Source organism: Heptranchias perlo, chromosome 34 (genome assembly GCF_035084215.1).
Source record: "Heptranchias perlo isolate sHepPer1 chromosome 34, sHepPer1.hap1, whole genome shotgun sequence".
NCBI classification, from domain to species: domain Eukaryota; kingdom Metazoa; phylum Chordata; class Chondrichthyes; order Hexanchiformes; family Hexanchidae; genus Heptranchias; species Heptranchias perlo.
Genome location: NC_090358.1, coordinates 16,311,400 through 16,336,617, shown reverse-complemented (window position 1 = coordinate 16,336,617; position 25,218 = coordinate 16,311,400). Strand labels below are relative to the sequence as shown.

Genomic DNA, 25,218 nt, shown 5'->3' with positions numbered 1-25,218 from the left:
TCCCTCAGCCTGTTGGTGGCGTCGGAATGTTGCTCACCCTGAATCCGTACAGACGTTGTGAGGGCCTGCAAGGACTCGAAGTGGAGCTGTGCGTGACGCTCGAGGGAGGCCAGCCTGTCCTCCACCGCAGACAGTCCCGCACCTACCCGCGACACTGTGTCGCCGGTACCCTCCTGTGCCTGCGCCACCAATGCCCACATGCAGGAGGTGGACTCCTCCATCGCCTGCGCTATTGTGGACAATGCGCGCGGCACCTCTGCCAGCACCTCAGCAATTAGCTGGTGGCCCTCGACGACTCTCCTTTTCTCTGGTGGCCCCCTGGGTTCAGCATCTGGGTCCGGCTGAGCAGAGCCTGGAGATGAGTGCTCCCTCCGTCGCGGACCCTCCGCGGCTGCCCCTGCCACCAGGGTCTGCTCATGCTCACTCGTGCGCAGTGACTCACCAAGTGCTACCCCAACTAGTTGGCGAGGGGGACCCACCGAGGTGCGTGTCTCTGCGCTGGTGGATGGTTGGCTCTGATGTGACGATGCACCCTCAGAGACCGCCATGTCCTCTGAGGAATCGCCCTCCATGCTCGCTTGATCCAAAGACGCACCTGCAAGAGAACAGAGGGCACTTTGAGGCATGTGGACCAACTTGACAGTGCGCCTGATGGCAGGTGATGATACGGTCACTCGCGATCATGGGTGTTGAGTGTCCGCTTTCCCTTACCGCCCATTTCGGCAGCGACACACTCGCCATCGGCCACCGACAGGCAATGTCGCGTGCGGGCGAGGTCGAGCGCCTCCACCTCTGCGTCGGTGAGCTCCACCACTTGCGGCGGCCCACCTCCGGTGCGTGCCCTTTCGCGGTTGTTCTTGCTCCTCTTCTCCTGTGAAGGCAAAACACAGATGTGTGAGTGGGTGCGTCTTGCATCGTGAGACGCATCGAGCATCGGTGTGGTTGGGTTGAGCGTGGCGCGGAACGGATGGGAGGAAGTGTGGGCCACGTGCCCATCCCATTGCATGGGGATTGGGGTGTGTGGTAGTGTTCGGGTGGGGTCAGGGACGGTGGGTACTTGCGTGCACGGCGAGGATGGTGAATGAGTGGCTGTGAGGATTGCTGATGGAGCGCAGTGGTGGCTGTGCAGGAGGGGGTTGTGATCTGCTTGGCGTGATGGTGGGGACGGGATGTGGGAGGGTGCGTTGGTGTACTCACCTTGCCAGACCTAGTCAGGTCATTGAAGCGCTTGCGGCACTGCTCCCAAGTCCTTGGGGTGTTGCCCCTGCTGCTCACCTCCGCCGCCACCTCTGCCCATGCCTTCCTGGTTGCGGCGGCAGGGAACTTGCGCCCATCCTCAGGGAAGAGTGTTTCCCTCCTCCTCCTCACGCCCTCCAGCATCAGCTGCAGTGCCAGATCTGAAAAACGGGGCGCAGCCTTTCCCCTTGGTTGAGCCATTCTCCCAGACCTCTTGCTTGCAGCAGGAGGGGCTTTGGGAGACTGCCCCTTTAACTGGAGCTCCTACATCGCGTCGACGGTACTGCGCATGCGCAGCCGGCCGGCACGCAGCTGGGGAGCGCAGAACCCGGAAGCAGGCCTTAATGGGTCCAATTATCCCGCGATCGCGTGGGGGACGCGAACAATTACCCGTCCGCGTTTTCGACGCTCCCGGAGGACCACCCGCTGGGAACCCGCAGGCCTGCTAAATTCGAGCCCACTAAGTCTATTTCAAACCGATACCAGGAGGACCAATTGTTCCATCCCAGGCTGAATAGCCAGGATGACCAAGAACATTAAGCAATTTGTTATTTTGTCTCTGGGTGGCCAATAAATATTTACACCTGTTAAGATGAGGGTGGTTCTATTCATGTGGGCATAGCACAAGGTGTTCGCAGAGAATATACTCCTGGGAGAGGAAGTAATTGGTTTGGTTGACAGGCCTGCTGGTGAACAGTTGCACAGAAAAGTGTCACAGACATTGGCCCCCTGCTTCTTAGGGTCAGAATTAACAGAAAAGAAGGAAAACCCCATGCTTGGGGGCAGTCAGGTCTTAAATAAGAGCTTGTGAGGTATAGGCCCGAGGCCTGGAACTGGAAGCTAAAAGTGCAGATGATCAGATTTTGCTGTTGGAAGTATCTGAAAGAAAAGTAATGCCAAAACAAGTAAGTCAATCCACAAAAGGTGTGGTTTATTATTTTTTTTCTCATGTTTTCAAGGGGAGAATTAAGATTGAGCTGAATAGGTGGGATTTGCTTTGATGGCTGAATGGCCTTTTCTTGTCCTTGGCTGGTCTAGTGTTTCTTATTTCTCATTTCAATAGTACATTAAAATAAGGCCTCCCTATATGGAGGGAAAAAACAGCTTGATTGGATCAAACTTTTTTTTTTCCAAAAAATATACTTTATTCATAAAATTTGCAGCAATACATACAATACAGTTGTCATATCACATTCCAAACGTACACAATACAGATTTTACAATTTGCAGGTTACATCAAGTACAGTTCAATGAACACATTGGACATAATTACAGTTCATGACACTCTAGGGTGCCTCATTGCAATACACTCAATGCACATTTTTGATAACAGGTACGTTACAGATTCTTTCCAGGTTCATTACAGATTCATTACAGTTACATTACATCAGTTAGAATTTTACATTCTGCCCGAGGGGGTTTTTCCCTGATTGCAGCCCCTCGGTATACAATGGCGGGAAGGCTCTAAACGGTTGCCTTTCCCCACAGAGCCTTTGCAGCGGCCGCATCCATCCTCAGTGCGTCCCTCAGCACGTAGTCCTGGACCTTGGAATGTGCCAGTCTGCAACACTCGGTCGAGGACAGCTTCTTGTACTGGAAGACCAGCAAGTTTCGGGCAGACCAAAGGGCTTCTTTCACCGAGTTGATGGTCTTCCAGCAGCAGCTGATGTCCGTCTCAGTGTGCGTCCCCGGGAACAGCCCGTAGAGCACAGAACCCTGTGTTACGGAACTGCTCGGGACGAACCTGGACAGATACCACTGCATCTCTCTGCAGAACTTCTTTGCAAAGGCACATTCCAGAAGGAGATGGGTGACGGTCTCGTCTCCACCGCAGCCTCCTCTGGGACAGCGCGTGGTGGCGCTGAGAGTCCGGGAGTACATGAAGGATCTGACGGGAAGGGCCCTTCTCACCACCAGCCAAGCTAGGTCTTGGTGCTTGTTTGAAAGCTCTGGCGATGAGGCGTTCTGCCAAATGACATTGACAGTCTGCTCGGGGAACCAACCGACAGGATCCACCATCTCCTTTTCCCGCAGGGTCTCGAGGACGTTACGTGCGGACCACTTGCTGATCGCCTTGTGGTCAAAGGTGTTTTTCTGCACAAACTTTACCACGAAGGACAGGTGGGGCGGAACGGTCCAACTGGACGGAGCGTTCCGTGGCAGCGTGGCCAGGCCCATCCTTCTCAACACCGGGGACAGATAGAACCTCAGCACGTAGTGACACTTTGTGTTTGCGTACCGAGGGTCTATGCACAACTTGATGCAGCCGCACACAAAGGTGGCCATCAGGATGAGGGCCACGTTGGGCACGCCTTTCCCCCCTTTGGAGATTTGTACATCGTGACCCTGCGGACACGGTCCATTTTTGATCTCCAGACAAAGCGGAAGATGGCTCGGGTGACTGTCGCGGCGCAGGAGCGAGATATGGGCCACACCTGCGCCACGTACAGCAACACCGAGAGCACCTTGCACCTGATGACCAGGCTCTTGCCCACGATCGAGAGGGATCGACGATCCCACAGTCCCAGTTTCTGCTTAACCTTGGAAATACGCTCCTCCCAGTTTTTGGTGCACGCCCCGGCCCCCCCGAACCAGATCCCCAGCACCTTCAGGTAATCCGACCTGATGGTGAAGGGGACAAAGGATCGGTCGGTTCAGTTCCCAAAGAACATGGCTTCGCTCTTGCTATGATTTACCCTGGCCCCCAAGGCCAGTTCGAACCGGTCATTGATGCTCATCAATCTGCGGACCGAGAGCTGATCCGAGCAAAAGACGGCGACGTCATCCATGTACAGGGAGGCCTTGACCTGAGTGCCTCCGCTGCCTGGGATCGTCACCCCTCTTATGCCTGCATCCCTCCTGATGGACTCGGCAAAGGGTTCGATGCAACACACGAACAAGACGGAGGAGAGAGGACAGCCCTGCCTGACTCCAGATTTGATCGGAAAGCTTTCTGATTCCCACCCGTTGATTGAAACTGCGCTACTGATGTTTGTGTCGAGCAGTTGGATCCAATTGCGGATTCCTTCCCCAAACCCCATTTTGGAGAGCACGTCGATCATGTACGTGTGGGATATTCTGTCAAAGGCCTTTTCCTGGTCCAGGCTGATCAGGCAGATGTTCACCCCCCTGTCCTGTACGTAGGCAATCGTATCCCTGAGTAGCGCCAGGCTATCAGAGATCTTCCTTGCCTTGATTGGATCAAACTGATCAAGCACTAATTTCTGAACAGTGTGAGCATACCATGTCTCTTAGGCTGGTTTGGCTTTGAACCATATACTGTGCACTGTTGCACTGTATTAATTAAAGTAGTTTGGTGAAAGTGCACAGTTTTGACACCATTGCAATGGTAAAAAAAAATGCCATTTGCACACTAAAATCAGATTAGCGTGTTTGACTCATTGCCGGATGTCTCTTGTATAACATATGGGAATTTTAAATTAACATTTTTGTGAAAGTTCTTGGGTATGTTGCAATTACACGAATATTCCCTAATCTTGGTGCAGAAACAAATGTTCATTGTTACTGCAGGTTTATCTGAAGATTTGTAGTAGATTTCATATGTTGTATTATAATTCATATATCCGGCAATTAATTCCAGAGAAGATATTTTGTGAAAGAAGTATTTAATAGTCGGTGACGCAGCTTTGCAGTTAGCTGTGGTATTTCAATTGTCAAATATTTCTGTTTGATTTTTTTTTTCCTATTTAATTTTATCTTGGTGCGTTCTATAATCTTTCCTGTTCTGTTTTACACTGAGTTCTGCATATTGAAGTAGATATTTTTATTTAACGGTTACTTGAGAGAAGTTTTTTTTTAAAGCTGCTTTTGTCGTTCCTCTGTCCCCTCACTTCTTTCAAGATGATTTTGAGGGCCCCCACATCAAAATGAAACTGCCATACACCTCTCCTGGCTCTTCTCCCTCCCCAAATTTAAAAAAAAGATTTGGCAAATTTTGTTGATCATAGTTCCCTTTTAATTCAGGGTCCTAATTATTCTTAATCTGTTGTAGCGTAGCCTCATTTTTACATGTCACTTTTCATACATTGCCTTTTGCAAACATACTTTAATGTAGGATATTGAAGGTGAATCTGTTTTGTGGTAATTGTAAAAGAAATTCCTGTGGATAATCACTAGTAACCAAAGAAACAAAGTATAAAACACACTGTGACTAGGACATTTTTGGAAAGCAGTCAAACTCTTTAGATTATAGTCAATTCCCAGATTAAAATCTGGGCATTTGTGCCATTTCTGATGGATTTTACTGAACATTTGCCAAGCAATATTCCTTTAAGGTTTTGCCCACAATGTTGTACTGAAGCAAAAACATCTGGTTTATTTCAACATTTGGTGCTAAATCAGAATACTTTGATTCATAACCATAGAGTTTTTAAATTCAAATTTTTTTCTTCATATCAAATCTATATAATTAAGGTTCTGAATATTATGTATTTGAATAGTCCCAAGAACTCTGGACACCATGTTGGCTGCTGGTTTGTTCACCTAAGATGAAGACTTTGATAAATAATGTACAAATTAAGTCCATTTAAATTGTGGCTTCAATAAAATTAGCATAATAAAGGTTATGTGTATTCTAAATGTAGTGTATATATGAACAAAAGAGACCCATCGGGTATAAACTCTAAGGATAAGCTCTTTGGGCAGACCATTGTATGGATATGATCATAATCCCTTCTTAATTGTACAGTGGCATATTGGCACCCTAGCGACCAGAATGAATCACTGATAAATGGAGTGTTCTATGTTTGCTGAAGAAGGGGTGGATTCCGGTGAAAATTATTTTTATTCAAATTACTTTTAAACTTATTGCTTGTTAGAGCCAAGCATTTGTGTTTCTTTTTATGAAGTTCCCATTTGTGTTGACATAAACATCAAAGCTACACCTACAGCGCTGTTCTGTCAAATCACCTGAAGTAACCTATACTGAAACAGCGGAACTGTGACAAGTTGGTGTAGCTTAATTTTGATGTAAACGTTAAATAAACAAAAGATTTATGAGGTAAAATTGTTCTGTTTTGTAAGATTATATTAATAACCTAGATTTCATATAATATGCCAGATTTACATGACCATGCATTTCTGCTAGCCAAACTATTGCCAAGAAAGAAGCTTTCTGTTTACCTTAGCAGTTGTGCATAATGACTGAAATGGTAAGAGGAACAGCACTGTAAGTGGTCACTGTGCTACCTTCCTGCCATTCACTTGTTTTTGTGTTACATTAACTATATATTTTTTGACTTTGTTCAACCTTCACATGCAGTTAGGATTTGATGCCATCACAGGACATAAATTATGTTGGGACACAGTCCTTTTAACAAAGTTACACCCTTGCCTAGTCATTTTGTCACATGATTTCCCTTGCACTCTGTAGTCATCCACCCTCTCATTTTCAGCCATATCATGTTTTTCTCCTGTCATTAGCAGCAAACTTGATTGTTCATAACATAAGGGAGGAAAAAAAATCTATATTTGTAGTGTTTCTTCCATTCTGAAAGATTTTTATGGTATGTTTTTCTTGCAGTAATCACACAATTTGTTTTGAAAGGTATTATGGTATTAGAGTTTTTGCTTAAAAATTACTGTTCCATCTTCTTATCCAATGCACACTTGTGCCTCTGCATCAAAGGCCTAATTTTGGGAGATTGGTTCTGGTCAACTCATTAGTTTTCAGACAATGCTGGCTCCTGCTTTCAAGATCTACACCAAATGTCATGGACCCTTTCTGGTCATCAACATCCAAAGTATTTGTGTGTTGCTTTCTGTTATTGCATGAGTTACAAAGAAGTGATAGATTAATTCTAGTAGCTTAAAATAATAAAAAGGGTTTTCTGTTGGCTATCATGGGTGTTAAGGCTAGTGAAGACATACTCGTAGGCATAGGGTGTTGGGACTCGCCTATGAGAGTGACCTAAGATATAAGACCACAAACATCTAGAGGAAAGAAGGGAAGGGAAAAGATAAATGTGCATTAGTGACAACCAAACTCTTCACCAAATAATCTGTACAGTAGCATTTCTCAGACCAAGACAGCTACATGGTCTGACCTAATCTATATAACTGATGAAAGTTTCCTCCATATTATGCCTGAGCATCCATCCAACAGATGGTAAGCCTTTTAAGAAAAGTGAACTCTTATCATAAATTGAAAAACATCCCAGGTACAACCAGTAGAGAACAAATCCTTTATTGGAACCCATTTCTTGACATGTTGTCATTTCACTACCATTGGAGTGCTTCAAGGCCCTTCCATTTGAATGCTCTTACCTCAGAACAAAATTCAGGCATAATATTATACACACACCCTCTGACTCCATGGATCCTGCATCTTGAGATAACTCTGATTCAGAAATAAGTAAGTTGAATAGACTGATCCATGAGAACAAGACGTTGCAGCAGTTCTGCTGTAGGGCTCATAGTCAGGCTGTAATACCTAATCATCTGGGAAGTTTTTATATGCCTTCTCTCTCCATCAATATTATTTGTAAAATATGAGCAGAAGCAACACTACTGTAGTAACTTTTTACTGGTTGAACAAGACCTGGTTCTTGGACTTTCTAACTGAGTATTTATTGACTCTTTCAGACCCCCCATACACACACATGGCACAGCATCCAAAAGTGTGTCCAACTGCTGGCATGGGCTGTTGAGGGTACCAACTTAAGTAGGGCTTCCTTCTGTCTATTGTTATAACACTTGGGTATCTAGGAATGCTCCAGCTCTGAAGGGATATAATGCTAATTGTAGGAAGCTTATCTTGGTGCCAAGAATACAGCCATAATCCTGCTGGGGTGCAACATTATTAGCTATACTGTTATATCTAAAAAACATTGCTAGATCAGGGATCTAGTTCACTAAAAGGTATATTTTCTTGTGTGTAAACAAGAACATTTTATTTTACTAAACTGTCAATTGGTATCCCTGCAGTCTCTATCTGAGCTTCCTGTTTGCCTCTGGCAGCAAATCCCCTAGAGAGCAAGCTAGAATGTCCGGCTTAGTGAAATTGACCTGGAAGGTCGAGTTCTTCATTTGTCATTTAACTGCTGTCTGAGATTTGAATTTTTTAATGAGCAATGAATGCATTTCTCTTTCCTAAAATTGTTAACTTTGCTTGCCTTGATTCGGGAATGAAGGATTATGTATGAAGTCTAATGGGACAAAAACCACCAAGGAAAGTTACATCACATGCTTCCTGTGCTGTGATAATCTCGTGAGCCAACGTGTGGGGAGTTTTTTTTTCAAAGCTATCTCCAAGGCAGATACCTGAAACCTCAATCAGGATTATTGTCTTGATCTGACCTTTCAGGACGAGAAATGCTGCTAGCCAGGTTGGGCATTGACGTCTTCAGACCCCCAGTACTACCTTCTATCCTGTTTGGGCATAATCCTAATTGTATGTGGAGGTTGAATGTGGCAGAACATTATATTACTTGTTATATGTATGGTTGTGTGTATGTACTTTTCAAAAGGAATTCAAAGTACAGAGGTTTGTTTTTGTTCTCCCTCTTGCAGTTTCTTGCTCCTTACCCCTTTCTAATTTTTCTCCTGCCTACTCTGGTCAAAGAACTATTGATATGTTCTGGATTAGGTCTTGTATAGAACAGAGTAGGTGAGATCATTTATTCAAAATGGCTGTGCTTTGGGTGTGAATTTGTTGAAGGTATTCTTATCTTCAGTGATTCTCTTTTCTTCCCTCCTGCACACCAATAACCACAAATCCTAATTGTATATGAAGATTGAGTAACTTTTAAATAACAACTCCACACTTCTAGTAGGTAATCTAACATTTTTCCTTGCTCAAAATTTGTATTTCATCTTTGGGAGAAAATTTTCTGCGACCTCAGTTCTGTTGTTTATCTGTTTTGAAGAGACTTTTTACCTTAAGGGAATGCGGTTGATGGCAGACACATTCTCATACTGTTGGCAACATTCCCAAATGTAAGCTACCTGATCTCGAGAACTGCCAGTACCACAGGCCCACTTTCTTTGATGGAAGGTACTGATTTGGGCCCACATCATTACTTGGTCGCTGCTTACTTCATGCTGTAATGTACCTAAGCCTGCCCCACCCTGAGCATGCAAAATAGTCTCTAAACAAAGGCCTGTAAACTCATGCCACATCATAACATTGGCATATTCCATACCAATGCTTTAGAACCAGTTTCCATTTTTCAGTGTCTGTGGGGAAAGTGGTACCAAATGCCCATATAAATGTGGGCGGATGGCACAAGGAGATGACTTTGGAGTCCCTCCAATGGATCTGAATGGTAACAGATAAACAACCTCCGGAAATAGATGCAGTGGATAGTGACACATCATTGGAAAGTAGGCTTCAGAATGAATATTTGGCTCCTAAATTTGCCAATAACTATCTTTTTTTTGCAGATTTATTCACCTGATCACACCAATAGTAGTTTCCCATCAAATCCATCAACACCAGTTGGATCACCATCATCTTTACCTGGTAAGATTCTACTTATTTCTTAACTTTGGAGAAGTGTGGCTCAAAGCTAGCCAAATCTGTCGGTGTTGGGTCTTCAAAATTCTTGAATTTGCCTTCTTTAACATTGGATTTTCACTTTGCAAATGTTTATTGAGCAACAGATGGAATCTCTTCCAAATCTTAACATTTGTTTTGACGTTGCTTGATGATATTAAATTATGACCCTGAAAATTGGTTGACTCTTGAAATTAGTTTAGTGTCCTTTGTACCCATTATGGTAAATAATCTTCAAAATTGTTTTGATGGAACTCAATTTTGAGATTTCTAGAATTAGCATTTATGCTTTAAGATGCACGTTCCTGTCAATCTGAAGTGATTGTTTGAAACTGTTCAGTTGCATTTTATAAGGAGCAACAAAGTACAGTCTTAAGTATTTATGTTGCAGAATCCTGGCACGTTGACTATTTTCTATGATAAGTTTCAGCTGTTCAAATCTGCACTTTCCAGTTTAAATATCAAAAGCTGTGATGTTGTGTTGCATGTTTTGCAAGTTGTAGACAGTATAGTTAAAGGTGAAATGTAGTATACTACACTTCACCTTTAACGCCAAGGTTACAAAAAAATATATATATGGACAATGTACAGCAGACACCTCAAATCCCTGGAGAGATATCACCAACGTTGCCTCCGCAAAATCCTGCAGATTCACTGGCAGGGTAGGCATTCCAACATGAGCGTTCTCTCCCAGGCTAATATCCCCAGTATCGAGGCACTGGTCACGCTCAACCAGCTGCGATGGGCGGGCCACATTGTCTGCATGCCGGACACAAGATTCCCTAAACAAGTGCTCTACTCCGAGCTTCGCAATGGCAGGCGATCATTAAGAGGGCAGAGGAAACGCTATAAGGACACTCTCGAAGCCTCCCTAAAAAAAATGCAACATCCCCACCGACGCATGGCAATCGCTTGCCCTAGAACGCTCAAACTGGAGAAGAAGCATCCGTAAAGGCGCCAATCACCTCGAGCGTCACCGAGTGGAGCATGTGGAGGCCAAGCGTAAGCAGCGGAAAGAGCGTGCAGAATCCAGAGCGTCTCACCCACCCGCCTTATTGAACACTACCTGCCCCACCTGCGGCAGAGTCTGCGGCTCCAGGATTGGACTATTCAGCCACCGCAGAACCCACCCTCCCGGAGTGGAAGCAAGTCATCCTCGACCCTGAGGGACTGCCAAAGAAGAAAAGACAAAAAAAAAGTATGCATATCTAAATCATCACTGGTTTTCATAATTCAGAGCTGCTAGTTAGAGACAACCTGAAAGTAAACACATAACATCTTGAAGTTCTGCTTCTTCGATGACACGAATTGTGAGCAGCACTCTTGACTCATGATATTGAAGGAGAGGAAGTTCAACATAAAGGTAAAATAACTAGGAGTGTCTAATGAAAGTCTACTGCCCAATGGAATACACTTCCCCTTTTAGTATGCCCCTAGAATACCTAACTAAAATCTAAAAGATTTGGGACCAGAAGACAAATTGCAGAAAGATGCTGGTTCAGGGCTAGGGCAAAGGAAAGAGGGGGAAGCAGCAACTAGATGAATGTCCAGATCCTTGTTTCATAGTAGATTCAGAGTAGACAGATGTGCATATGTGTGATTGCATCTGTAGTTGAATGAAAGAATGCTTTTTATGAGCAATTTTTCTTCAAACTTATTTGCTGTAGCATTGATTGTAGTGAGCTGTTACGTCATAGTGGAGATACATTTGTCAGTTGCATTGGGATGTCATTGGTTTTTGCCATTCACTCTGAATAGTATCAGATACTGAACTCCAGTTAAAACAGTTGATACACATCTGACTTATCTTTAAAAGGTGCCTTTTTATTGGAAATCAGAATCATATAGTGGTAAAATGATTTCCATGGTGTTAATATATTTATTTTAAAAATGTAAAATATTTTGTACAGTAATTGGAATTCCCTGTTACAGTTGGTGAGGTAGAAGCTCTCAAGTAGTGTGTGTGCTTTTTCCTTTTTTTAAATTGCAAGGATTTAGTAGAATAATAACCACCTTTTGAGCTGGTAGTATAACAGCTGCTTTAGGCAATTCTAACTGCAAACTCCCCGTTGAATTGCATAATGAGGGATTCATTAGTTTCATATTTGATTCAGTGGTCACATTGCAGATGAAACTGCCTCGTGTAGATTTCATTTACTGGTTTTGCAGAACATAACTCAAGGTTTACACAGGTGCAATTTGCTAGTGACAAAGTAAAGAAGCAATACTTCAAAGTTGTTGGTATGAAAGACAACATTTCTCCTTTTTAAGTGTACCCAAAAAGGCATATAAAGAGGACCATAACAAATTATGTTTTGTGCATATGAAATTTAAGACACCATTTTAAATTTGAACTTTGGAATTGTGGAAAATTGTTATGAATGGCACCCTTGTAAAGGCAGGCAAGGAGTGATAGATATGCAACAGACTGTTGGGAGCATTCAACAAACCCTCAAGTGGTGGAAAGTTTTTGACTTTTTAACACCATCTTGTTTCTTTTTGGAGCGATTTCATTTATCAATTGAATTTTAGATCTGTTTCACTGTGCTGCTTAAACATATTGAATTTCAGATGCATAGATCGAGAAGACTTGAACTTTGTATTTGAATTACATTTTGATTTGAGTCAATTATTTTTAGAAATATTTATTAAAGGAACACCGATTTTAAAATATAATTTGAAGTTGCTATCTTCAGGAAGGTTGCACCTTTAAAACTATGGAAACAGCTTTGAAATGAAAATATTCACACTCATATCTACTGTCGTTCAACAAACTAAATTTGTGCAGGGAAATTCAACTTGCAAACCAGAAACGACTAATAAACATGCCCTTTGAAATTTAGATAAAAATACTACATGAAAGATGCTGAGTAGGGTGTGCACTTGGTGACATCTGTAATAAAACTCAGCTTACTTACACATCCATTACTGTTGGTTTTATTTTCAGAGGAACTAAACTTGAGTTCCACAGGTACAGAAAAATCTGACCTTTTTTTGTTATTGATTTAAAATATTCAAAGCGTGGATGTGATCTTGTTCTTCTCTAGCACCTGTCAAAAAATCTGATTGCCTGTGTGTTACTTTATAGCAAAATGAGGCTGGTAGTTGCAGATTTGCTCATCTGAAAGGGAACATTTCCGTTGTTGAGGCTTGGCCTCAAATCTTGTCACAACTGAAGCTAATGCATAGAAATATAGGAAATCCTTGGAGCTCAGCTTATCCATGTCATAGTTGTGGACTGAATTTCTTATGGTGTTTTCACTATCGCTCTACAGAATTTATATTTATATTTAATTGTTGTACAAATACAACCTATAAATATGCATGTTCAGAGCCTGAGCAGACCATTAAAAATAACAGTTGCAACTAGGAAAATGCTGAATGTCTCGGCCGCCAAAGGGATGATTTGAGTTCCCGTTTTAGAGACCATTTATAGTGGTATGTATCTAAATAGCTGCTAATAATATACTTAAGGATCATATGGATATTAATTCAGAACATAGACTCTGGGCAGTCTGCTGTGCTAAAGGGAGTTCAGATTTTAGAGATGAATCTAACTTCAGTGTTCAGATTTTAGAGATGAATCTAACTTCAGCTCCTGTTATGGTAACTAGCCATTGATTTTGCAGTGTTATGGAAAATGGAATCTGCAAAAATATCATAGGGTGTAATGTAAAATATAAATATTTTTCCATTGGAACCTTTTAACAGCGACAATATTAAACTACTGAAATTCATTGCTTGCCAGTATGTGAATGCAATGAGTGGGCTCAGGGCAAAACTATTCCAGATTCCAACTGGAAGAATCCCAAACAGATGTACATATTCAAATGCATTTTTTTTAAATAGTCACTAGTTTTTATGGTGTTGCTTTCGGTAATTGTGCTTATATAAATCTATAAAATTATTCCATTGATGAGCAGTCATACTTTTTGTTAAGGCTTTGTGTTTTCATATTTCTTTAGAGCTGTTATATGCTGATAGCCTTGACTTATCTGAATAATTGGCTTTTCTCATCGGAAACTCATGACGTATCTTGTTTTGGTTATTTGAACACTGGCCAAACAGAAACTCTGTATCCCCAATTTGATGTGTGTTTTCTGTTTAAACATATAAAGCCTGTAATTCTCTGAACTGCATATTAAGTTAATGGCTTCCTTTGGGTCTTAATTTGTACAGGTGCTAACCAGTGGACGCGATCAGGAGGGATGCCATCGTCTCCTAGCTATGAAAACTCTCTTCACTCGCTGGTGAGGCAGACTAGATCTTGTAAAAACTTTGTCTGTGTTATATTGTAATTTTAATTTGGAAAGTTACAGAGCTGATAAATGGCAGTGCGATTGAGGAAAAATTGTAGTGTCACTTCCAGCAGATTCCATTCTAGTGAATGATTTGAAGGAAATGAACAATAAAGGCCATGTCTCTGATGTTTATTCATCAATCCACTTTTCAAGCCTGCATTCCACAAGGCAGCTATTGCTCTTCTACATAATAAAGATTCTTTTCCCTTTTTAAAACTATGTACACATCTTAATTTCCATATAGCAACAGCTAAAAACTGACAATTTTATTTGGAGTGTTTTTCAGTTTGCAAATTGGTGCCATTTTAACAAGCTCTCATTAAAATGGGGGAAGGGAAAAATACTATTCAATATTTTGAGGCATTTTCTTCCTAAAATGCTGAAATCTCAAATACTATCTCATTCATACATTACTGCTGACTTTTTTTTGATGTCATTAGAAATTTGGTCATTCAACAATTTAAGTTAATGAAGTTTTAGTTGGTGTCAAAACACACCAGCGGCCTTGACAAACCAATTTAGGAGTTTTCCTTCTGGCTGACACTGACATGGACAATTTTGTCTCCGCTCTCAGCTCCCACTTCAGTTTTCCAGTTGCTTTCCCCTTTCTGGATATTGCTCAATCCCTGCTGTACAAATTCTGATGCAACCTGATTCTTTAATTGCTACAACCTCTGTTAAAGTAGCCCCGTTCTTCCTGCCTTAACCCTGAAACTGTGCAGGCCACACTCCATTTCTGGGAGGGGGCAAGCAACAGATTTACTCGCAAGCTTCTGTGAAAGCTGTTCTTGAGCTGACTGTGTTGTCACTTGACCCCACTTAGTTATTTGTGCTAGCTGATGTCCCATGGCATTGCTCATGGATAAAAAGAAAAAAGCTATTTTTGTAACCTCCTCAAAGAAATCTGTCTCCAACTTAATTTCTTCTTTCTTGCGTGTCTTCTGTTCCTTTTTCTTTCTCAAACACATTTTCTCGCATTGTCAACTCTATCTCCATCTCTGACTGCCTCCCACGATATAAGACTCTCATTTTCTCTCTCTCTCTCTCACTCTCACTCTCACTCTCTTATATCTCACTTCATGTATACCACGCAGTTTATCTTGCTTTTGTCCCTCTTTCTCTTTTTCTGTATCTCTTTCTCCATTTCCTCTTGCCTACCACATAGACCTGGAGGCAGACTTGAGGCTGTAACTCTCAGATAGTCCCACAAGTTAGCTAATCTCTCTAGTTACAACTTCATGACTCCTCTTGGGCAACAGCGTTATCCTAAAATTCCCTTTGAAAGATTTTGACCACCACCACAACAACACTTCAGATCAATTATAAATCCGAAGGTCACTTTCATTATCATCCATGGCAGCAACCATTCCATTCCTGGTCCTATTGTCTTCTTTGCTGAATGCTCCAAGGAAGCCTGGCACACAAGCTATCTATCACCAGATCTGGGTGGACCACATCAAGCATCATCACTCTCCTCTGCCAAACTGCACACTATTACAGGACCATCCTGGAGAGCAAAGATACCACCAACTGTCTACTTCAACCCTCCTCCATCCTCACCTTGAATGACATGAGAGGAGCTCAAGGACTTCTTTGTCACTAAGATTGTGACCACCTGTTCAGCTACCTCTGCTGCTTCTCTCTCGTCCCCTTGCCCACCATGCCAAACCCAAGCCACAGAGTTTCCTCACCCACTATGTGATTGAAACAGAGCTGTGTTATGTCTCATCACAAACGTTTTTGTAGGCACCATTTTTGTTATGACTTTAGACAGAATAATGTGAATTTAAAATTGACTTCATTTAGTTGTGGTTGAGAGAGTTCTTTTGAATTGGTGTTAGGAGAGAAAAACAAGTAGACAGGCCATCTGCCCTGGTTAGCTATCTGTGGTGATGTTGCCTGTATTCATGAGTTAATTGGATCAGAAATTACCCCAGGTTTTTGAAATATTAACGCACACACACTTGAGGCCTGAGGGACAGATGAAACTCTTTACCTTTGGCTGGATGACTAAGGATATTTTACACTGAAATTCCAGTATATATTATTTTGTTTTTGAAGCCCTTGGCAAGTGTGACACAACAACAACTTGCATTTATATAGCGCCTTTCACGTTAAAAAAAATAATCCCAACGTGCTTCACAAAAGCTTAAGGAAAAAAGGAATGTTGAGCCAAAGAGAAAGAGATGAGGTGAGGTGACCAGAAGCTTGATAGAAGAGGTGGATTTTGAGTGGAGCCTTAAAGGAGGAGACTTCAGTGATGTGTCAGATTGCTCATTGGTTTGCCCTCCCATTGCTTTGCATAGCATCTTTAATTTAGCTTTTGAAACTTGGAATCCCAGAAAATTGTATAAGAGCTGACCACTTCAATTTGAAAATTTTCACTGTTCCTTTCCATGTGCGGCAGTGGAGAGGAGCTCTGTTGGGATCATTGCTCATATAACTTTTCAGCAGAGATGTGATTAAAAGATTCTGGAAAGAACTGTAAGAATTGTCTTCTCTAATGTTTCTCGAACACTTAAGTATTGTGCAAGTCATGTATTGTGCTGCTAATTATTTGCTGTGTGTTTCTTGCTCCTGTGTAATTATTATTTGTAAATAACTTTTTACTAGTTTTAGCCTCAACGATATAGTCTGACAGCTTGATACTTACCTTTCAAAGTGGGCAACAGAACATGGTGAGCAACCCGTGTTGTCTCCAGTGCAACAAAAGTGTTAGTGATTTTGTCTTGTGGCACATCTCACGTAAGGTTCCAGTTCATAGGAGGCACAGATCGGCTTCTGGAAACTACTTTTCTTCTGTGAATATGAGTTAAGAATGTTGGGACAATGTCCAAATAATAACAAATATGCTTAGTGTGGTGAAAGGACTTACGCAGGGCAACATGCCAGCCACCTACGTCCTGTGTTACATACCTGGTTTTTCGTCACCAACTGGGGTGGAGGGTGGGTGAAAGAGGAGAGAGAATGACATAAAATAAAACTTAAGACATAGTTGAAAATTTTCAGTGGGTTTGTAAAGTAGGAATATTCCCACTAATTGTCATCCTGCAGTGAGACATTTTCGGAAGATTATCATGTTCAGTGTAAAAAGGCTTGATATATTGTGTAACAAAATAACCACATATTACTTGATTATAAAGTTTATTACTTCCTCATTCATTGATCTTCCACATGCTATCAGGATTTGGTGTCACCTCTAAATAATTCATGCTGCAGTTTTCATCAAGCGATCCTATCCAACTCCATTGTATTTTTCTTTATGCACTGTGTAGTTTTGTTGAATATGGTTCTTTTAGTAGATCTATAAGGTGTTTGATAAAGTGCTGTTTAATAGACTTTTCAGCAAAATGATAGCCCATGGGATTAAAAGGGCAGTGGCAGCGTGAATACGAAATTGGCTAAGAAACCGAAAGCAGAGGGTAGTGGTGAACGGTTGTTTATCAGACTGGAGGGAAGTGTGCAATGGTGTCCCCCAGGGGCCGGTATTAGAACCAGTGCTCTTTTTGATATATAATATTGACCTGGACTTTGGTATAGGAGGCAAAATTTCAAAATTTGCAGATGATACCAAACTTGGAAATGTAGTAAACAGTGAGGATGACAGTAGCAGACTTCAGGAGGACATAGATTGGTGAAATGGTCAGAGACATGGCAGATGAAATTTAATGCAAAGAAGTGTGAAATTATGCATTTTGAAAGGAAGAATGAGGAGAGGCAATATAAACTAAGATAGAAGCCCATGGAATAGAGGGAAAAGTACAGACTTGGTTAGGAAGTTGGCTGAGCGAAAGGCGACAGAGAGTAGGGATAATGGGTAGGTATTCACATCGGCAGGATGTGACTAGTGGAGTCCCGCAGGGATCTGTCTTGGGGCCTCAATTATTCACTATTTATTAACGACTTAGATGAAGGCATAGAAAGTCCCATATCTAAGTTTGCTGATGACACAAAGATTGGTGGCATTGTATGCAGTGTAGATGAAAACATAAAATTACAAAGGGATATTGATAGATTAGGTGAATGGGCAAAACTGTGGCAAATGGAACTCAATGCAGACAAATGTGAGGTCATCCACTTTGGATCAAAAAAGGATAGAACAGGGTACTTTCTAAATGGTAAAAAGTTTAAAAACAGTGGATGTCCAAAGGGACTTAGGGGTTCAGGTACATAGATCACTGAAGTGTCATGAACAGGTGCAGAAAATAATCAAGAAGGCAAATAGAATGCTGGCCTTTATATCTAGAGTACAAGGGGGCAGAAGTTATGCTGCAGCTATACAAAACCCTGGTTAGAGCGCACCTGGAGTACTGTGAGCAGTTCTGGGCACCGCACCTTCGGAAGGACATATTGGCCTTGGAGGCAGTGCAGCGTAGGTTTACTGGAATGGTACCCGGACTTCAAGGGTTAAGTTACGAGGAGAGATTACACAAATTGGGGTTGTATTCTCTGGAGTTTCGAAGGTTAAGGGGTGATCTGATCGAAGTTTATAAGATATTAAGGGGAACAGATAGGGTGGATAGAGAGAAACTATTTCCGCTGGTTGGGGATTTTAGGAGTTGGGGGCACAGTCTAAAAATTAGAGCCAGACCTTTCAGGAGTGAGATTAGAAAACATTTCTACACACAAAAGATGGTAGAAGTTTGGAACTCTCTTCCGCAAATGGCAATTGATACTAGCTCAATTGCTAAATTTAAATCTGAGATAGATAGCTTTTTGGCAACCAAAGGTATTAAGGGATATGGGCCAAAGGCAGGTATATGGAGTTAGATCACAGATCAGCCATGATCTTATCAAATGGCGGAGCAGGCACGAGGGGCTGAATGGCCTCCTCCTGTTCCTATGTTCCTAAACTAAATGGTACAATTCTAACGGAGGGCCAGGAATAGAGAGACCTGGGGATTCACATACACAAATCTTTTGAAGGTGGCAGGACAAGTTGATAAGACTTTTTTTTAAAATGCATACGGGATCCTGGACTTTAGAGGATTAAGAGTACAAAAGCAAAGAAATTGTGCTAAACCTTTATAAATCACTAGTGAGGCCTCAGCTGGATATTGTGTCCAATTCTGGGCACCGCACTATAGGAAGGATGTCAAAGCCTTGGAGAGGGTGCAGAGGAGATTTACTAGAATGGTCCCAGAGATGCAGGACTTCGGTCATGTGGAGACTTTGGCTTCCAAGAGAAACATCTGTGTGACCACTGCCCATGATACAAGTTTGCATTTTATTCCAGTATTAGATAACTTTCAGAAATGTGAGATCTGCTCTTAATATAGCGAAAGGACTCCTCACAAGCATCTGATTCACTGGAAGGCTGTTCTGATGAGATTGATCCAATCTTGATTATTTTGAGTATGATGAGACCTTCAAGTCTAGATCCATTTTAGGAAGCTCACCTTCACTCTTCCTTCTCTAACTTGAAGGTGGTTTAAATGAAAAGTATACTCAGGAACACTGCAGGAAAGATGCATCATCCAAGCAACATTCTGAGCTGATTTGTGTAACAGGGAAGATAGTGCTGTGGTTCTCTTTGGTTCACACAAGCTTCTTGGCATTAATCAGTAACCTGTGTGATCTTGGGGAGGGGAGGCGGAAGGACGTTGCAGATACTGCTCTACCACAGACAGCAGCAGCACTGAAATCGTTTATCAGTCCTCAGAAGATTTGATGTTTTTCAGGCAATAATTAGTTGAATATAGCCATCTCCAATTTAGTTTCAATTTATACTCCATGCTAATCAACACCAGTGACAAAAGGAGGCCCTGAATTTGGCCAGTGAGCACTGCATCATAATAGTACTTCAAGCTGGCCTGAATTTTAGGACATCAGTATCTTTATAACTTGGATTGTGTGTGGGATGAATAAATAAGGAATCCAAAAGTCTTCTACAGGCATGTAAACAGTAAACGGGTAATAAGAGGAGAGGTGGGGCCGATTAGAGACCATAAAGGAGATCTACACGTGGAGGCAGAGGGGATGGCCGAGGTACGAAATGAGTACTTTACATCTGTCTTTACCGAGGAAGACGATGCTGCCAGAGTCTCAGTAAAGGAAAATATAGTTGAGATACTGGCTGGGCTAAACATTGATAAAGAGGAGGTACTAGAAAGGCTAGCTGTACTTAAAGTAGATAAGTCACCCAGTCCAGGTGATTTACATCCTAGGTTGCTGAGGGAAGTAAAGGTGGAAATTGCGGAGATACTGGCTACAATCTTCCAAACATCCATAGATATGGGGGTGGTGCTCGAGGACTGGAGAATTGCAAGTGTTTCACCCTTGTTCAAAAAAGGGTGTCAGGATGAACCCAGCGACTATAGGTCAGTCAGTTTAACCTCAGTGGTAGGGAAACTTTTAGAAACGGTAATCCGGGATAGAATTAACAGTCACTTGGATGAGTGTGGATTGATTAGGGAAAGCCAGCACGGATTTGTTAAAGGCAAACGTGTTTAACTAACTTGATAGAGTTTTTTGATGAGGTAACGGAGAGGGTAGATGATGGCAATGCAGTTGATGTGGTGTTTATGGACTTTTAAAAGGTGTTTGATAAAGTGCCGCATGATAGCCATAAGATCAAGATTGCTGCCCATGGAATAAAGGGGGCTGGAGCAACATGGATACAGTATCGGCTAAGTGACAGGAAACAGAGAGTAGTGGTGAACGGTTGTTTTTCGGACTGGAGGGAGGTGTACAGTGGTGTTCCCCAGGGGTCGGTGCTGGGACCGCTGCTTTTCTTGATATATATTAATGACTTGAACTTGGGTGTACAGGGCACAATTTCAAAATTTACAGATGACACAAAACTGGAAGGGTAGTGAACAGTGAGAAGGATAGTGATAGACTTCAAGAGGATATAGTCAGGCTGGTGGCATGGGCGGACATGTGGCAGATGAAATTTAACCCAGAAAAATGTGAAATGATATATTTCAGTAGGAAGAATGAGGAGAGGCAATCTAAACTCGAGGGCACAACTCTAAAAGGGGTACAGGAACAGAGAGATCTGGGGGTATATGTGCACAAATCATTGAAGGTGGCAGGGCAGGTTGAGAAAGTGGTTAAAAAAGCATACGGGATCCTGGGCTTTATAAATAGAGGCATAGAGTACAAAAGTATGGAAGTCATGATGAACCTTTATAAAACACTGGTTCGGCCACAACTGGAGTATTGTGTCCAGTTCTGGGCCCCACACTTTAGGAAGGATGTGAAGGCCTTAGAGAGGGTGCAGAAGAGATTTCCTAGAATGTTTCCATGGATGAGGGACTTTGTTACGTGGAAAGACTGGAGAAGCTGGGATTCTCCTTGAAACAGAGAAGTTTGCGAGGAGATTTGATTGAGGTATTCAAAATCATGAGGGGTCTAGACAGAGTAGATAGAGAGAAACTGTTCCCATTGGCGGAAGGGTCAAGAACCAGAGCACATAGATTTAAGGTGATTGGCAAAAGAACCAAAGGTGACATGAGAAAAAGCTTTTTTACACATTGAGTGGTTAGGATCTGGAATGCACCGCCTGAGGGGATGGTGGAGGCAGGTTCAATCATGACCTTCAAAAGGGAACTGGGTAAGTACTTGCAAGGAAAAAAATTGCATGGCTAAGGGGATAGGACGGAGGAGTGGGATTAGCTGGATTGCTCTTGCATGGAGCCAGCGTGGACTCGATGGGCTGAAATGGCCTTCTTCCGTGCTGTAACCTTTCTATGATTCTAATGTTAGATTGCCCAGCTCCTTTTATTATTCAAAACTAAGTTCAACCTCCTGTCCAAAGCTCTGACCTGGTGCTGCTTGAGGATATTGTGGTAAATGTTTTCTTTGATGCATTGCTTGAGTTGTAACTTGATACCTCCTTTGGTACAATCCAGGACACAGCTTTATGTGCAGTGACCTTAGAGAAACTCATCTGCTCATAATAACTATATGGGGCATAAACTTCTTAAAGGCATACTGTGCCTAGGAGATTGCCTTCATGGGTGACAGCAAATACTCATTGTATATGGAGTTTGATATTTCGAAGAATGAGTGCCAACAGTTAGGTTTACACCCAACATTCTGCATGTGAAAAGTCACTTATCTTTGCTGGGGTATTGGGGCATTATATGGGCATGGGGCCTTTCCATATGGAAGCAGAAAAATGTATGGGCCAGTGAGTTCTTTTCTAAGTGGTCAGTTACAGAGAGGCATTAGTAAAGGTGTGAGAACAGACTGCCTGCTTACTATCTTCACAGGGGAATAATGCAAGGTACAGAATAGGGAAACTGACTTTCCAAATACAGGGACAATAACAATTTTATTTATTAGTTTACTTTATATTTTGAACAGTTAGTGAGATTATTGTTGCTAACTAAATTTCTCTTCCGTTCTCTAACTCCAATAAAGTTGTAATTTCAAGATTAATTCACTTAGCCTGTGGGTTTGCTTAGCTTTTGAAGTGTTTATATTAATGCTTTTTGCTTCTTGTTCTGTCTTGGCTTTACCAGAAAAACCGGGTTGAACAGCAACTTCATGAGCATTTGCAAGATGCAATGTCTTTCTTAAAGGATGTCTGTGAGGTACTACTTCTCTTTCGACAGTGCATATCCATCCCTGGTTTACCGTTCTAGACCTGTAGACCATCTGCATGAATTACAACAATGTACCAAGCAGTGTTTTCATTCTGGCTTAAATCCACATTCTTTTCCGTTTTAATCATTTTGATTTATTTGAAGATTTATATGTCCAAGAAAGAAGCATGTCAAATAACAGAAATACTATCTTAATGTTTCTCAAACTTTCAAATTGGCCCCACCAAAATAAATGGTCCTGTTTTTTAATGTGTACTGTTTTTTTGAAAAGTTCCTTTCCCCAGATATCCTGTTTGTAATTTGAAACATATTCCAAATGCCTGTAGCTGCTGTTGAAACCATTTGTTTTTGTTGATCTTCCTTTTCTCTCTTATCCATGTCATACCTAATACATTAACTGACCAGCTGTGTGTTTACCTTGCCAGAAGTGTGTCAAAGCAGATGTCTTCTTTCAGCATATTGTTTCTTAACAGCAAACTCGAATGGAGGATCGTCTAGACCGATTGGATGATGCCATCAATGTTCTCAGAAACCACGCTGTCGGGCCTTCAACAAGCATGTCTGGTGGCCACGGTGACATGCATACTTTACTGGGACCATCACAAAATGGGCCAATTGGAGGACTGAATTCAAACTATGGAGCATCTGCGCTGGTAACATCCAATCGACAAGCATCAATGGTAATTTTGTATTTATATATAATGTGTGTTAATACACCAGGAAGAAATAGTCAGCAATCTTCATGCAAAGAATTTATTTTCAATAGCCAATACAAAAAGTTTGATTTTGTAACACATAATGTTAAAGCAAGAATCCTCTCTGAGAAGATGACAAACAGCAATTTTCTAAATGGTGAAAAAATCAGTTTGCTTTCTGAAGGTCCTCTGCATCAAGTCAAGTAAATAAATCCTGAAGATTTAGTGCAGCAAATGAGTGGTATAGTATTATTACTAAGCTAGTCTAAAATTGTAAATTGTGACTATGCTATATAGACATCTTTGCCACACTACCGTTTGCTTCACATTCTATGCAACATACAAATGTTATGTCATTATATTCTCTTCAAATGTGACTGTGCTTGATTTCAGTAAAAAAAAAATAGTTTTCTGCTTCTGAATATGAGGTGGTAAACCTTCAAGATTGTAGCTTTAGATAAGTGTGTATGTTCGTGTGGTGGTAGTGTTTTCAAATCTGTTTTAAACTAGATTCACTTTGGATAGTTTTTTTGAAACAATCTCAGATAATCGTAACAATTGTTCTACAATATTTTCTTGAAGTGTCAAAGAGCTGGCACAGGCACGGTGGGCCGAATGGCCGCCTCCTGTGCTGTACCTACTATGATATGCAAGTTGTGATGTAGCATGACCTGGCATATTGAAACATTTACACTATGTAGCAGATTTGGATTTGTTCAGAACTCACAGCTGTTGTGAATTTAAATGTCTAAACAGTACATAGTTACTTGTTTTAATATCTATACCCACACCTCCTCCCAAAAATCCGTAAGCTCCAACAACATGCTATGAAACACTTCTATTATGATCATTGTATTACATTAACTTGCTTGGAATCACTAATTTTCTGTAAAGTACATTTTCATGCGTTGAACAAATAATTTGATTCGATATATACTATTCAAGGAAAAAGTTAAATGTGGGCACTAATCTAAACTGTTCAGATCCTGATGTCTCCGTTTCTTCCCTCTCCTCTTCCCCGTTAAAAGCCCTGATTTGTGGCAAGTTTTCCATTTAAGCTTTGGTTTTTATGTCCAAGAGAAACTATCTGCATTTGGAGAAAATACACTCTTTGCATCTGTAAAATGTCATGTTACACTTTTAAAGTTGAACCAGTTTTAATTTTAAAATGTTCATCTCAGCTTACTTATTATCAAGAACCATGTAATAAATGTTAACGTGGAGTATATTCATTCAATTTGAATGATGTTGTCTTTGATTAAAATTTGCTGATTATATGGTGCAGTTTCCCCTAAACTATATTAACTCTGAATTTAAAGTAGGGCAGTTTTATTTTTGCCTAGTCTTTCAGCAAAAAAAAACTTTGCACACATCTATACCAAAATTGAGCTGAATGTAAACTGAAGGAAAATATTATTAATATAAAAGATGTAGATAATATAATTGACAGATGCATAAACCACAAGAATGAAGTTTGAGTTTTTAAGTCAGTTGAACACTGAGATTAACTTACTGCGGTGAAATCATTGCAGGGTGTGTATTATGTATTCTGTAAAAATTTATGTCCTGCTTTTGTGGCAAGCAGTCTGCATATTTTCACTGAAGGATTACTGATTGCCAAATTTACTGAGAAACAATTTGTGGTTAGTTAGCAAGAAATTCTGTAGTTGTATATAGGAATTATTCCTTGAAAAATGGTCTCTTATTTCCACTTTTTTTTGTACACTAGCTACTTTAAAAATGTTGCACTGTCACGTGGTGTCACTGCAGGCGAGTGTGTTGTGCTTGTTGCAATAATTGTGTTAACCGTATATGTTGCTGCTTAGCAGAGTACGGGTTAATAGCTGGCAGTTGAATCAGCCCACTTTGGCTCTGCCTTGTTTCTTTGGGTAGTTTAAGCTGCAGTTAAAGTTAAT

The 25,218-nt window shown here is 41.4% G+C and overlaps 1 protein-coding gene across 7 annotated transcripts in view; it reads left to right on the top strand.

Annotated features, from left to right (window-relative positions):
• tcf12 (transcription factor 12) overlaps window positions 1-25,218 on the top strand; it is a 227,946-nt gene that overhangs the window by 176,864 nt on the left and 25,864 nt on the right. For 6 of the 7 annotated variants that reach the window (XM_067971516.1, XM_067971514.1, XM_067971515.1 and 3 more), the window contains 3 exons: window positions 9,640-9,718; window positions 13,931-14,001; window positions 23,081-23,287. In XM_067971516.1, coding sequence (XP_067827617.1) covers window positions 9,640-9,718; window positions 13,931-14,001; window positions 23,081-23,287 — 357 coding nt within the window. Of the gene's footprint in view, window positions 1-9,639; window positions 9,719-13,930; window positions 14,002-22,523; window positions 22,596-23,080; window positions 23,288-25,218 lie in introns of all 7 variants that reach the window. The other variant, XM_067971519.1, reaches the window with a different exon arrangement.